The 13851-nt window shown below is 40.8% G+C and overlaps 1 protein-coding gene across 5 annotated transcripts in view; it reads left to right on the top strand.

Moving 5' to 3' along the window:
- The window catches only part of EPB41L4B (erythrocyte membrane protein band 4.1 like 4B), a 177496-nt gene extending 165784 nt beyond the window's left edge, over window positions 1-11712 (top strand). For 3 of the 5 annotated variants that reach the window (XM_074576347.1, XM_074576348.1, XM_074576346.1), the window contains 2 exons: window positions 8390-8553; window positions 10189-11712. In XM_074576347.1, coding sequence (XP_074432448.1) covers window positions 8390-8553; window positions 10189-10258 — 234 coding nt within the window. In that variant the 3' untranslated portion in view covers window positions 10259-11712. Of the gene's footprint in view, window positions 1-4387; window positions 4457-8389; window positions 8554-10188 lie in introns of all 5 variants that reach the window. The other 2 variants (XM_074576345.1, XM_074576344.1) reach the window with 1 other exon arrangement.
- Window positions 11713-13851: the final 2139 nt, after the last annotated feature.

The following is a 13851-nucleotide window of genomic DNA, read 5'->3' as shown; positions in this document are numbered from 1 at the left end:
TCCATTTGCTTTTAGGAGAATGTTACTTTTTTTTTTCTCCTAGCCCACCTAAAAGGTGTTTCAGGAAAGTACAATTGTTTTTACTGAGATTTTAAATTCTCTCCAGAAGAACTCTTTGCAGAAGTGCAAAGAAAAGGGGAAGGTTCTTGTCCTATTGTCCCATTTTTTCCTTCACCCTCCTTTGTTCTTCCATCTGGTATAAATATCAAGGAAAATTAGTGCTGTTAATTCGTTCTGGTTGTGGCAAAGATGATACCTTCAAAATATGTCACCCTAATAGACAGCTAATAGTGCAACAAAAATCTTTGAGTACTAGCAGAAAATTATCCACAGAGGAATTTCCCACAAATCAATGTGACTGTAAGATTTACTGGTTTTCAGATTTTTCTCCTTAAGGATTACTCAATCACTGGACTTTTCCTGAGACTGTGCTGATCCTTTTTCTGTTATTATTTTCTTTTTTTTTCTTTTTTTTAAGAGTCAACTGTTCTTTTAAGCTCAGTAAATTCTGAACTTGCCAAGATAAATATTCTAGACAAGGAAATACTTGTCCAGAGTAGTTCTGCTATGGTAATGCACCCTGACCTTTCAAGCAAGGGGCATTTGAGGTTGTGAAACAAGCCCTCAGCATGCGAGATGCCGCTGGAACGCAGAACACGTTCACTCCCCTTTCATGCCATGCCCCTGTGATTTGACAGTTACTTATGGGACCTGCTTTAAAGGTTGTTTTATGGTTGTGACTTTGGCTGCAAGACTGTTTTTGCTCCTGCAGAGAGAACAGGTGTGCTTGAAATCAAGTTTTTTACTTAAAAGTCTGTCTATGCTGTTATCGAGAGCACAGCTCTGACCTCTTGTTGCTCATGATATTTCTGTAGCCTCTGTGACACCAGTTAGTCCCTTTTGCTCCCGTGGAAGAGCCTGACTGTGTTGGAACGTGCTCATTTGAGCAGATCTGTAATGTGGACATGATTGCTGTTCCACCTGCCATCACAGGAATTTTTGTGCTCAGTTGTAAACGTCAAAGTTATTTCTCTTGTTTTGTCATATACCAAAGTAGACAGAATACCTCAGCAGCTTGTCTATAGGCAATCCATGCACTAGCAGATACTGTATTTTGCTAGTCTGAGCAGCTACATTTCAGCTTCATGAGACCGTCCTGCACACAGAGCTGCCAACCTCTTCTTCCCTCTCCCTTTCTCCTTGTGTCTGCAATCCCAGGTGAAGCCTGGAAGCTGCTGAAGGTCTCCAGAGGCTGGAGGAACTGCAGGGTTGTTGCGGTAGGTGGTGGAGTGTCTCAGCTCTTCTTCCTTTCTCAGTCCCCAGGTGGCATCTTTCAACAGATGCTGCTGCGGCAGGGAGAAGAAAGCACCCAGGAAAAGTTTAGGGACTGCTTCTGCCGTGCGAGTTAGGAAACCTTTAAAGGTATGGTATGCCTTCCTCCTAGGACAGGGAGAGAGGCTATACAGTGTGTGGGGATTGCATAACTTCTAAGTCTTCACCTCCTGTTCTGGTCAGGGAGTTGTTTTGCTTTCTGAGCTACTCTGAGAGTTTTGACTCCATGCAATAAACTCAACCCCAAGACAAGGGTCAGGAAGAGACTCACACATGACTGCTTTACTTGTGTGGTGGGGTGGGAATCACAGGGTTTTCTTCCTCCTCCCAGGTACTGGCAACTGCTGCTGTCATCAGCACCCTGCTGGCCATGGTGGACACGCAGGTCAAAGTATATCCCAAATCCTGTTTCACATAATCCAGTTGCTCAACTGATGCTTTCCACGATACTGTCTCTCCACCCTACATATTCTCAGTCTGAAAAGTGTTCTCGAACATATAGAATTTTTCTGCTATTGCATGAATGGAGGACATTGTAACTACTTCTTACTCAAAAGAGCCAAGCCATGAACAGATAAGAACCTCTCACCAGTGCTGAGGAGACAACAGTGTTGTCTCTGCTTTGCGTGTGGGAGCTGGCAGCAGGGCTGGTGTCGAGGCCCGGGACAAACCAATAAACTCTGTTGTGCCATTTGAGTAATACTGGTCTCTTCTCTGATTCTCTTCTCTTCTGTGATTCTCAGAAAGAAAAAAGATGAGAGAAAGAAAGAGTAAATTTTAAGGGCTGAGCAGGGTGATTGTTTTTCGCTGTTAAATTGAACACAAATATGATTTTTCCCTCTGTTCCTTAAATTCTGTTTTCAGTTTCTTTAAAATGCCAGAAATTGGTGGGTTTAGAACTTAGAGAACCTTTCATTTTGTCAAGATTGTCTTATTCCTGAGATTAAATAAGTACAACTCCCTGAGAGATGAACCTATGCTGATAACTAAACCAGATTAACCATTTCTTGCCATGTTTTGATGTGGAGGCTGGCCTCAGGTGCATCCACAGATTGCAGTACTGATTTTGCGAGAGAGTATTCTGCAAGCCTGTGTGTCGCAGCGTGCAATCAGGGCTGACTCCTCTTACGTGCCTCTGGTCCCAAATCCCAGTGGGATGGGAATAATGTTGTCTTGAATATAGTTCTGCGTCATTTTAATTCTCTTTGTTCAGTAACTGCATTTCGTTTCCTGCATGAGACCAACCTGCAAAATTAGAGAGATTTTGGCTGTAGAATATCAAACTCATACTGCATTTGAGCAACCAGCTTCCCAACCCTGTTTGCACTTGGCTCAGAGGTTTTGTAATGGAGTGCACTTGTATTTTGTACAGTAACTTCATATTGTAAACCCTTTATAACCTCAGAATGACAACTTGGGCTCATGGGTATTTGCTGTGTCTCAGAAGAGTGACAGATGCTACAGCTGTCCATGTTTTGCACTGACAGACTTGGCTCTGGGTATGACGTAACATAACAAATTTGCAAGGAGCTATTGCTTCGATCTAATGAGTAGGTTCAATCAGCAACGTAGTGTACAGACACTTTGCTAACAGACATGAATATGGGACTAGACAAGGAGTGTGAAATTTTCTTTAATATGTTTGCATAGAAAATTATGATTTAAAAGAATTTCTGTCTTGCACAGTTGTTTGTTCATTTGCACCTGTGTAATTCACTTATAAACATTTTTATTCTGTTAAAAAGGCATTTACATGCTTAACTGTATCTTTGCCATCCATAATCCTTGTGTGTAAGAAGCCTGGCAATTAATGCCAAGATTAATTCCACATGTTTGCAGAAGCAGGCCCACAGATGGTCATTAATTTCCCTTGGCATCCTTATAAGACAATATGTTTCTGTTATTTCATTTACAAAATAAACACTATAAATTTACTTAATCATATTTGACGTCATAATTTCAGGTTTTGCTTTGGCCTACAAGGGCTCAGGGCCCTCAGGGTAGCTTTCCTCATTATTAAACAACAGTTATATAGCTGTAGTTAGTGAATTATGCTGGAAGACACACATAAAAAACAAACACACAGCAGTTTCTATAATAAAGTGAAAAATACACCTTTCAGTGAAAAATGTGTTTTTCCAAATGGAAAGGATGAAGTGGAGTTCAAAACAGATACCTTTATTTGATATTTTGACCTCTCTGAATGAATTAATAATGCCTGCATTCTAAAGAGGAAAATCATGAGAAACAGCATTCATAATGAAGCGGGACGGAGATTGTTGCTGTTTTTAATATTTCTTTAATTTCAGTTAATGTTTGAAATTATATTAAGGGCAAAAGTGATTTCCAGCAAGGCCTGGTCACACTGGTGACCATACGCTTATGGACCCAAGTCCTGGGATCTCTCAGGCTTCTCGGTACATGGATGCGTTGGTCTCACCTCTCGATCTTCAGGTGTCTTTCAAAAAGAAACCTCCTAAGGTCATCCTTTATCCACAGCGGTCCCCTCGACTCAGGGCCTCGTAGCTGCCTGAAATAAACAGTTGTCCCTGGTACTTTTCTTACATATGGTTTCCTTTCAACCCACCTTATGTGATTGATTGTCTTTGGCAGCAACTGTGTAACTGAAAATGTGGAAGTCTAAAATACGGAAAGCACAAGTATTTTAGCCAAAGTTCCTGCCCTGCAGAATTTGCTTCTGCATTTTGTATAACATATTTTAAAATGTAGTGCTGGCTGGAGGAAGCAGGTAATGATCCAATGACTGTTGACAGAATTGGAAGACTCACTGTATGCAAACTGCTCCATATTTGCACACCAGATTTAATTACACATTAAAATTAATTTGTTAAGTTTTCATATTTATGCTTTGACTATTCACCGTCAGGTTTCTGTATGCATTTTTGGAGGGGTCTTTTTTGGTCTGTTCCAAGCTCTGCTGAACTGCTCTAATTTGTTGGATATGTCACTATAGTTGCAATGCTTTGCTGCTTTTTTTTTTCTTTTGCATTTTTATGCTCTGAAAGTAACATCTTTTTCTTTATCTTTTTTAAAGATAAAGACATTCCCTGCTGATACATCTAATCCTTTTTTCGATCCTTTTACAACAGTACCACAGTTTTCTGTAAGTAGAACATGCAACTAAAAACTGTGTATTTAACACAATTCCAACTGATTTTTTTAACAGCGTCAGAAACTTTTGCACTAAGCAGTCCTCAAAACCAAAACAAAACAAAAGAGATAAATTCCAAGTAGAAATTAGGGAGCAAATCAGTTAAATATTCCCATTATACAAATAATTAACTTGCTTGCATTCAGACATTGCTGCTTACTAGACAGAGGACGAAGAGTTAAAGGTCACGGCTCACCACTAATGCAGTCAGTCCCAAAATGTTGTTCAGTTCAGGACTGTAGAGGATACTCGTGAAGCTCCATAGCATCTTTCCAAGGAGCAATAAGGGAGTGGGAAGACTTTGTCCTCTGTCTACCAATTGCATGGCCTCCTGCCTGAAACCGCCTGCTGTGCCATCACAAAAAGGAGCCTGATTTTCATTGAATTTACAGATGAATTTTAAGGAAGGATTACAGTTAGTGTGTTGATGACTACAATGGTATCCTTGTATAAACTCCCATGTTTACTTAATAACTTGAATCAAGTATTGAACTTAATTCTTATTAAACTTTCGCAGAAGTCGGGATTTAGGTTTTTTGGCAAGGTAAATTACATACAAACAGAAAACAATTATTTGACAGTTTAAAAAATAAGTCCAACCTAAGTCCTACTTTAAGGGTAGAGGCATTATGTAATAAGTATGACAAAACGATCTACTCTATAAGAAACACTCTCTGATTATAATTATAAACCGCAGTAACTGACTTACAGTTTTTAAATTACTTTTGTAAAATGAAGCATTTCAGACTGTAACCTCAACTTTTACTGGTAGCAGCAATCTATGTCTGGCATGTAATCAGAGATAAGTAACTTCAATCACTGTTGGGCCATGTGCAGTAACCCTCTGCATTAATGATAGAAAGAAAGAGGCTTTTCTTTCACAATAAACCTGATCATGGGATTTGATCTAAATGTTGTTTTTCTCCAAATAGGTGTTTTAAAGCTAGAGTTCATTAGGCTCCCCAAACTGTGTCAGTGCCACAGTTGAGCTCTAATTAAAGGTACCCGAAAATACACAGGAATATGTCACAGCAACTTTTCGCTAGGTCAGCCAAGTCCAGCTAGTACAATTGTGGTAAAAGCTAAACCAAAGTTACAGTATTTGTATCCTTCATAGTAGTTATTTATATAAGCAAAAAGCTACGCCCAGAATAGCTTTCCCGCTAATTAGTAATGATTGTCAGGAAATTATTGTTCTGCCTGTGACAGTTATCATGAAAGCAAAATTTAGGAGGGCTATACAAAATATTTTTTCATCATTGTGAGGAATAGAACTTTAAAAACAGAAACAGACGCTATGCTGATATACTTACCCACAGAAATTTCCATCTTGCAGAAAATGGCTGTTTCATGGCAGATTCAAATGCTGAGATTTTTGTTATGCTCTGTCAGGAGAGAAGCAAAGTAAAGTTCAAACTAATCTTTCTGAAATTCCCTGTTCTCCACATAGAGTCCTGTTTCCCTGGGCAGAGTGGAGGGCAGAATCCAGATCACAAATATTTAAAACACGATTGCAATAAAAATCTAATGGTGTGTGAACCATCGTACGATTCCATACATTCCTTTTATCAAGTTATGTACACGTATCTGTGGTAAATCAGCAGCTATCTAGAGGACTGCATAAAGATGGGAAAACAATTAGGAAGGTTAATTACACGTTGGTCCTGTGTTTCATGGTCCACCGTCCCAGCCCAAGGAAGCGTGCTTGTCCCCAGCAGCATTTGGGTTCATCCTGATGCCTGGGCTCTGCTGAGGGCTTGAGGGTTGTTGCACCACAGTGGGAGCTGTTAAGGGAAAGGTCTAGATCAGTGGTATTTTCTGGTCACACACAGTCCCAGATAGTAACATTTGTTATTCTTTTCCTTGTTTATTCAGGTTTTTTTCTATTTTCTTTTCTTTGCTTTCCCTTCACTTTTCTTTTTTTTTGTGTTCTGTTTTGGGGTTTTTTGGGGGTTTTTTTGTTGGGTTTTTTTGCTTGGAAAAAAAAAACATTAAAATGTTATTGAGGGGACCAAAGTTATGAATGGTGACATTTGGAAGGCTTTACCTTTTGTGTAGGGCTTCTAATTTGGTGGTGTATATGCAGTTGTGTTGATTTTAGCAGAGGAAAATATTAGAGAACTTGGTTGCCTGGAATGTTTAAAAATAAGCTTCGTGCCAGGAACCCCTCTGAATTTCAGAGATTTCTGTAGAGAAATGGCAGGTTTGATGACCATATTCTCAAACCGGTATGAGTCACATTGATTCAAATTAATGAAATTATATCTTTTTAGACCAGTTAAACGTTTGGCTCAAACATACTGTGCCAGCAGATATATATAAAAAGATGCTTTGGATATAAACTGTAAAACCATTATCCAGAGCAAACCTACTTTAGGACTCGGGGCAAATCTTCAGCAAGTGTAATTTGTCGTTGCTCTGCTGATTTCAGTAAGGCTGGGAGAATTTACATCAGCCTCACAGAATGGTGCCCCCTTCTCATAGCATAAAATAAGTTCTGGCAGTCCTCAGAGGGCAGGGATCCTGTATGAGGAGCACCACATTTCATATCCCTGCAGCTTCTAAGGTTGAGTTTTAAAAGTTGAATGACAGAGAAATTTGTGCAGGTTATATTAGCCAGTATTTACACACGTAGTTGGCCAGGGTTGGAGGGAGAGTTTCTTTAGTTGGTTTTACATTTTCCATTTTACTAATTTTGTGGAATTAATGGAATTCCTTTTGCTTCAGAGGTTGTTTTGGAGCACGGGTTTAGCTGAAATGTAAGCAGAGGCGTGTTAAAAAATGACAATAAGCAACCAAACCTACCACAACTATTCTTTCCTGGGCTCAAATAATTGTCCCACTGATTAAACTGATTTGTTTGTGTTTAGCACTCATCCTGTATGGCTTACAGAATTTGAGAAATAACTAAGACAAAGGAAAAAAAAAAGTTGCGATTCAAATAGCTGCTCCCTTATGATGGTAACTTTTCTTCCTCCCTGCCTTAAGCCTGAACCAAGTTTGGAAGAAAAAGTTGTCAAGAAAGAAATGCAGCTGACACCGGTAGGAACATATCCTAACGGTCCTGATGCACTCACAAACTGCAGCTGCTCTGTGCTCTTCCCGGGTCAGGGTCTCCACGTGCACCACAGGCACTAGCCACTGTGCTTTGCATTGAGAAATAGTCCGTGCCAAAAAGCAAGACAGGGCCGTTTTTATTTTGGGGGATTCTCCCTTTCCAGTTGAATAGGCTGCCCCAGTCTTTGCTGTAAGACTGCAGCGCTGATACGCCTCACCCGAAAGACAAGAGATGGCTGCTTGCTGTTTGTCTTAAACCAGCACTTCCAATACTGCTTTAACATTGCCTGTCACTAGATACTGCAGAATATTTCTCTTGAGGCATGTTCCAGTTAGCAGACACGGGAAAGGGATGGAGACTTTAGAACCTACAAGCCTGGACTCCTGCTGTTACAAAACACAGATTTGTCAGAGAGCCCACCAGCAAATTGTATAGGATTTCTGAAGAATACTCCAGAAATCTCATGCAGTCAGCATTCTGCATTATTTTTAGGGACAACACAATAATGATAAGCGGCATTCTCCAAACTGATTATGTCTTTCATCTGAATGTTGCCAGTCCTATACATGGAGTTTCATCTCACGTAGCGCATGTTGCTATCAGCCTCGTCCCTCGGGCACAGCTCTGAAATAGCCGTCAAAAGAGGTGGCAGTTCAGCATCTACAGAGGTTGCACTGAGCAACTATAGCTACAGCCTCCCGTTAGTTCTCGTTATTTGTTGTTGTTACTGAGTGTTTAGCAATGAATTGGATAGTGAAAGGTAACAAGAGCGGTAGAAGCTAATCTACGCTTTTTTTTTCTTTCTGTGTTTGTATACATTTTTGTAGGCAGAATTTACAGACAGCAAATTACAATGTTGTGCGGTGCAGTCATCTCCTAAGGTAACGCCGGTCACTCCATCGCCCGTACTGAGGTCTTTGGGAGAGACTATACCAACTCCAACAGTCCAGACAATATATACATCGCATAAACCGATTTCGCTGGCAGACAGGTACTGTGCAGTTCTTTCACAGAAATACTATGATGCTCTCGGCATTAACAGAATCCACTTGATTTCTCATTTTCTATCATAATTACCATAAAGTGATGTTTCCCCTGATACCAAAAGATTTTTGTTTGCTGCTTGACACCTACTTCAAAATAGGTGGGTCATGAAAAGAAATATCTATAACTCATATCTGCTCTGAGAAAAAAAACTACCTTAATTAACTGCTGCAGCCAGCAGCATACAGTTTCTATGGCCAACAGCCTGGAGAGAAAGGCTGTGCAGATTTTCCTCAGGCAAGTCATTTTGTCTGAACCACAATGGTTTTCTTTTAATGATTGCTGTTGCAATTTCTTGTTTGTTGTTTGTGTTGTTTTTTGGGTTGTTTTGGTGTTTTTTTAAATTCAGTGTCCATGGGGGAAAGCTGAGGTTGAGAAATGTCTGCTTTTCTAAATGAAAAACAGGCACTGGTTTTCTTTCTTTTTCCTCTTTTTTGTTTTTTAGTCGTGTCAAGCTACAGTGGCCTTTCTTGTAGTTTCTCAGGGAAACAACAAGCCATCCCATCCTTCCACAGGCAGCCTGCATTAAGTTTTCTATTGTTCCATTCTACTGGGTTTGCATGCTGGCTTATTTCAGAATTTAATCAAAGCTGAATTTTCCGAGCTGATAATTTACTGAATACAAATGTAGGAGTAGATATACTCAATACTTCTAGAGCACAAAATGTCCTAGGCTTATCTTGAAGAGAATTTCTTTGGCATTGTAATGAATTAGCCTTTTTAACTTTGGATTCACGGTCAATTCCCAATTTCATTTGTTAATTATTTTTTGCAGATGTTGGTTTAATTGCACCTGCACACTTGTTCAATGTTGCTAACTCATCTAAAAATTTATCGTTCCAGTGAAAATGTAATTCTGAAGCTGTAGTGCTGAACTCAGCTTCTGTAGGATGTCTCGGGCACAAATGGGTGATTCCACCCCTGCTTGTCCATGAATGGGCTGCAAGGTTTCTGCACTGCAGTTTAAATCTCTGAAATGCTTTACAAGCATTAGATATTTAACTCTTAGAACAACACTGTAAATTGGATTTTTTACCCATACTATTTATTAAGAAATGGGATCACTAACCCAGGGCATTCCCAGTGCTGCAGAGCCTGTAAGCTCTGGAGTGATTCAGTGCATGAGAGCAAGGACTTCAGAGTCTGCGTCCCACACCCTGATGTGTGCACGCCAAGTAGGACTGTAGTAAATTTCGCGTATATAGATGGCCCCCAATATCGAACCATCCTGAGGAGCAGAAGGCTGTAGCACCAGTCTTTTGTGATGGCATTTACTCTAGCTGTTCCATTTTTAGAATCCTAGTCCAGCTCCCTTTGGAATCGGCAGCCTTTAATGGGCGTGAGATTAAATCATAAACTCTTTTGCCATATGGGTCTTTTTATGTCCTTTTTCTTGTTTGCTCTTCAGAAATATCAAGTGGTACTTGTTTTTGAATCAACTATCAGTTGTCAGCCTTTTCACTGAATCGAGTCTGACCTTTTTTCCCCTCCTTCGGTATTTTGAAAATGTTAATTATTTTAAATTGAAATCTGAGACTTATTGTTGTTCCCATAATTGGCTGTTTGTGCATTAATTACACAGCGCTGAGACTCTGAGGCGTGAACTTGAGAGAGAGAAAATGATGAAAAGACTCTTGATGACAGAATTATGAAATTCGCACTTCCGTCAGATGGAGAATGGATTGGGGCCTTTCATGTGCCTTCTGTCTGTTTACATTCCTCTGCTTCTGTGTACTCAACATAATGCATCGGGAAAATGTGTGCTATTCCTGGCTCGCCTGGATTCACCACGGTTGGTTCAAATTAAGTGTCAGCTAGACTTTAACTTGAAGGAGTTCCTTTATTCATTTGCTGCTGGGAAATGAACCTTCAATCCTTTGTCTCTCCTGAGATTTTATACTATTAACACAATTAATTTCAGGTTTGGTTTTGGTAAATCTAGGGCAAAAAGGATCAGCAAGGAGCATACTGATTTCTATTGGGAAACACTGTTCTGTACATATGTTAATAAGTGCACAGAAATTAATGTTATGCAGAATATTTTGATAGTAACATAGAAAATATGTCATTTTGTACAACTGAAAATTGCAATGAGCTACTGCTATTTGTTAAAGAACCATTTTTAAAGCAGAAGAATGATTATTACATCCTAACCCCAGGACTGTTAGTCTCCACAGAAAAATAAACGGCTGTCTTATTAAATTCCTAACCTTAACCTTTACTCAGAGATATAAATAGCTGCAAGGGGGAAAGACAACCACCATACAGGTATACGCACCCAACACTCCCTGTAGTTCATCATCTTGACCTAGACCTTCAACTAAATCTTACTGTATTTCCATTAATGAAAAAAATCAGTTGTTTAAAGTAATTTGCTACTGACTTTCTAGCTTGATACTGACTTTTTTTTAACTAAGTGAGAAGTTTTACCTTCTCCAGGTTGCCTAGGCATTAGGGCTCGCCCACACTCAGACGGCTTCTGCCCCGGCGTTGAAGGTTGCAGAGCCTCAGTGGTGTGGATGTGGCTCACACAGGGAGGATTTTTTCCTTCCTGGGTAGATAAACCGCCTTCCTGACTGACATGAATTGATTGATCACTTTAAAAAATAATAACAATGATAGTTTACGGCATAGCTGTGTCTATACCCATTTTTTCACTCTACAAATCAGCATATGTGTACTGGCAAAGCTGTGGAGAGTACGCCTGGCTCTACGTCCCGATCACCTCCGGCACGCAAGCAAGCCTCTACGTTCAGTGGAGCTATCTCAGGCATCAGGTGGGGTGGCTGGTCCAGCGCTAGTGGAACCGCAGCCCCAGGGAGGGTGTTTATAGGTAACACTACCAACTATCTCCTATGAAAAAAAAAAAAAAAGAAGAAAGAAGTTCTCCATTTCCCCCTGTTCAGTAGTGCAGTGCAGGGTCATCTAGAAAGCTACCAACAACTGACTGTCAGCTACAAGGTACTCTTCCAACAGGAAAGCTTTTGTGCGTTTTGTATGGCTGAAGATGTATATTTTTCTGTTACTCTGTACACTATGTTCTCTTGTTTGTGTTAAGATAAAAAGAGTGCCCTTCGTTTGACACTGAATACGATGGCTTTACCTCAGCTTAAGCAGTTTGTTTGTGTGGAGGCCAGGAAGTGATTGCTGTGAGACTGGGTTTCCTTCAGAATTAGCTTCTGCTGTTTTTCTGAAATGAGAGGTCTCGAGAGCACTGTAGGACTGGGGATCGCAACGTGGAGGTATAAAATGACTCATCTATTTCATATTTACTGGGAGAAGAAATTAGCCTTAGGCTCCCCACTTAAATCCACCAAACCCAAACCTTTGTGGTTGCCATAAAATGGAGCAAAATAAATAGCACAAGTGTTAGGTAGAAACTCACAATACAACACGTAATGAAGGAGCTCAACATGAGCAATGGGCACAAGGAGCCATAGAAACACACCTGGACTGCAGATTTCAGAGCTCTCAGGTGACTTTGCTGGGTAATCAGATACAAGTTGTCCACTGTCCACGTTCTAGTTTCAATGCCAAGACATTTCTGTTCCTTCTGTTTTAGCATACTGCTCCATCAATCCAAGGTTATTAAAAACGGATTAGGAACATTAAACCTGTATGAAGAAATCAGAAAGGAAGGGAAAACGCAGCAGATAGATACAAAAAGCTGCATTTTCCATGTCCTGTTACTCATTTCTCACCAGTTCCCGGAAGGTACTGGAGGAGGGAGAAGCGACAGCACATTTTGTCTGCACCCAAGTAAAAGTAAGCATTGCAAAGAACAAATAAAAGAAAATTGTAATTAGAGGTGCTGTTTTGGGAGAGGAAACCTAAGTAAGGTTGAGAACGGCGCAGCACTGACTCCAGCTGTGTCTGGTCTGCTGCCTGCTGCTAGGCAGCCCCCAGTTGTGTGCGAACTGGTGACAGTTTCACAAAGTAATCACCGAGGAAAACCAGAAAAAACAGATCTGAACACACACTTCAGTCGTACTGATTGCTATGGAGCGGATTTTGGGAACCCTGCAAGATGCCTTCAGGTTTGGGAGCAAATAGATCCAATTACCTGCATTAGGGCAGTCTGGTCACATAAGCAAAAGGCTTTAGCAAAACTGAATGCCTGACTCAGACCAGCCCGTCAGATGTTCTGGCTCGTAAACAAGCATTATTAGTTTAAATGCAATGGTTCTGCTCCTGTTCTATAAAAATACTTCAGCTGAAATATTCAGAACCGGAAAACAAGAAACGTGAACCAAGGTTCCTTTATAGTGGCCAGGTCTTTACAGCTGGGGCGTGCTCTGGTGTAGCTGAGAAAGAGCAGGGACTCCTCCCTCCTTAGTTCCCACCAGGAGAGGAGGGAAAGGCTCGTGTGGCCGCTTAGTTCCTGTGGGACATTTTCGCAAGTACGTTGCCTTGTCTTGTTTTAGTGTCTTATCCACTGGCTGCCACTGTTCCCTATTCTGCAGTCTAATGGAGCTTTTTAAAAACTGTTTTACTGATATCGAACTCAACTTTTAACTGTGGAACGTCATCACCTCGTTCTTTCTTACTGTGTACGTTCTTCAGCCACGCTTAAGCCTCTCAGTTTTCACATCCTCTGAATAAACGTTCCTGCCTCACCTCTGGTTGGGAATTACAGTGTTAGGACACCTGTTACCCAAAACTACTGTAAACACGACAATGCCAACAGGAACTGTTGGGGGGCAGATAGTCTAGATTTGCCCCTAGACTTTAACTTTACAGGTGTTAAAGGATACTCTGCCCGAGGGTATGTCTATATAATGGTGCGGAAGTATCTGAGCTAGCTTTAATGAGCTTGCATATGTAGTTGTGGCAGCATGAAGCCCAGCACAGGCTATCATTATCATGTACATTGACACGTGTAAAGATAACGCATTTGAACAGCAGCCTTCTGAAGCATGGTGGCCAGTAGGTGACAGAAAAGGGTGGCTGAAAGGAGTCTGTCTCTTCAGCTCTCCTGGGAAAGGGTTCATCTCATTTAATGGGTTAATATGCCCAACTCTCACCCGATGAGAGATCAAAGGAACTGCCTTCCGAAGGTGCCTCTGACTTAAATGTCTACCTTTATATTGCTTGAAGTTAAGTGAGATGAATGCTGCTCTCCGTCCCTCTGGTTAGGTCTACATCGCAAAGCCTTGCCCACACAGCTACATCATCCAGGGGTGCTTTGAGGTATGATTTGTGATTGACGTCGCTCTGCCAGCAAAAGCCTTGCGCGTTAGGTGTA

Source organism: Larus michahellis, chromosome 2, assembly GCF_964199755.1.
Source record: "Larus michahellis chromosome 2, bLarMic1.1, whole genome shotgun sequence".
Lineage (NCBI taxonomy): Eukaryota > Metazoa > Chordata > Aves > Charadriiformes > Laridae > Larus > Larus michahellis.
The sequence above is the reverse complement of the archived record's forward strand: the minus strand, read 5'-3'. Positions and strand labels throughout refer to the sequence as shown.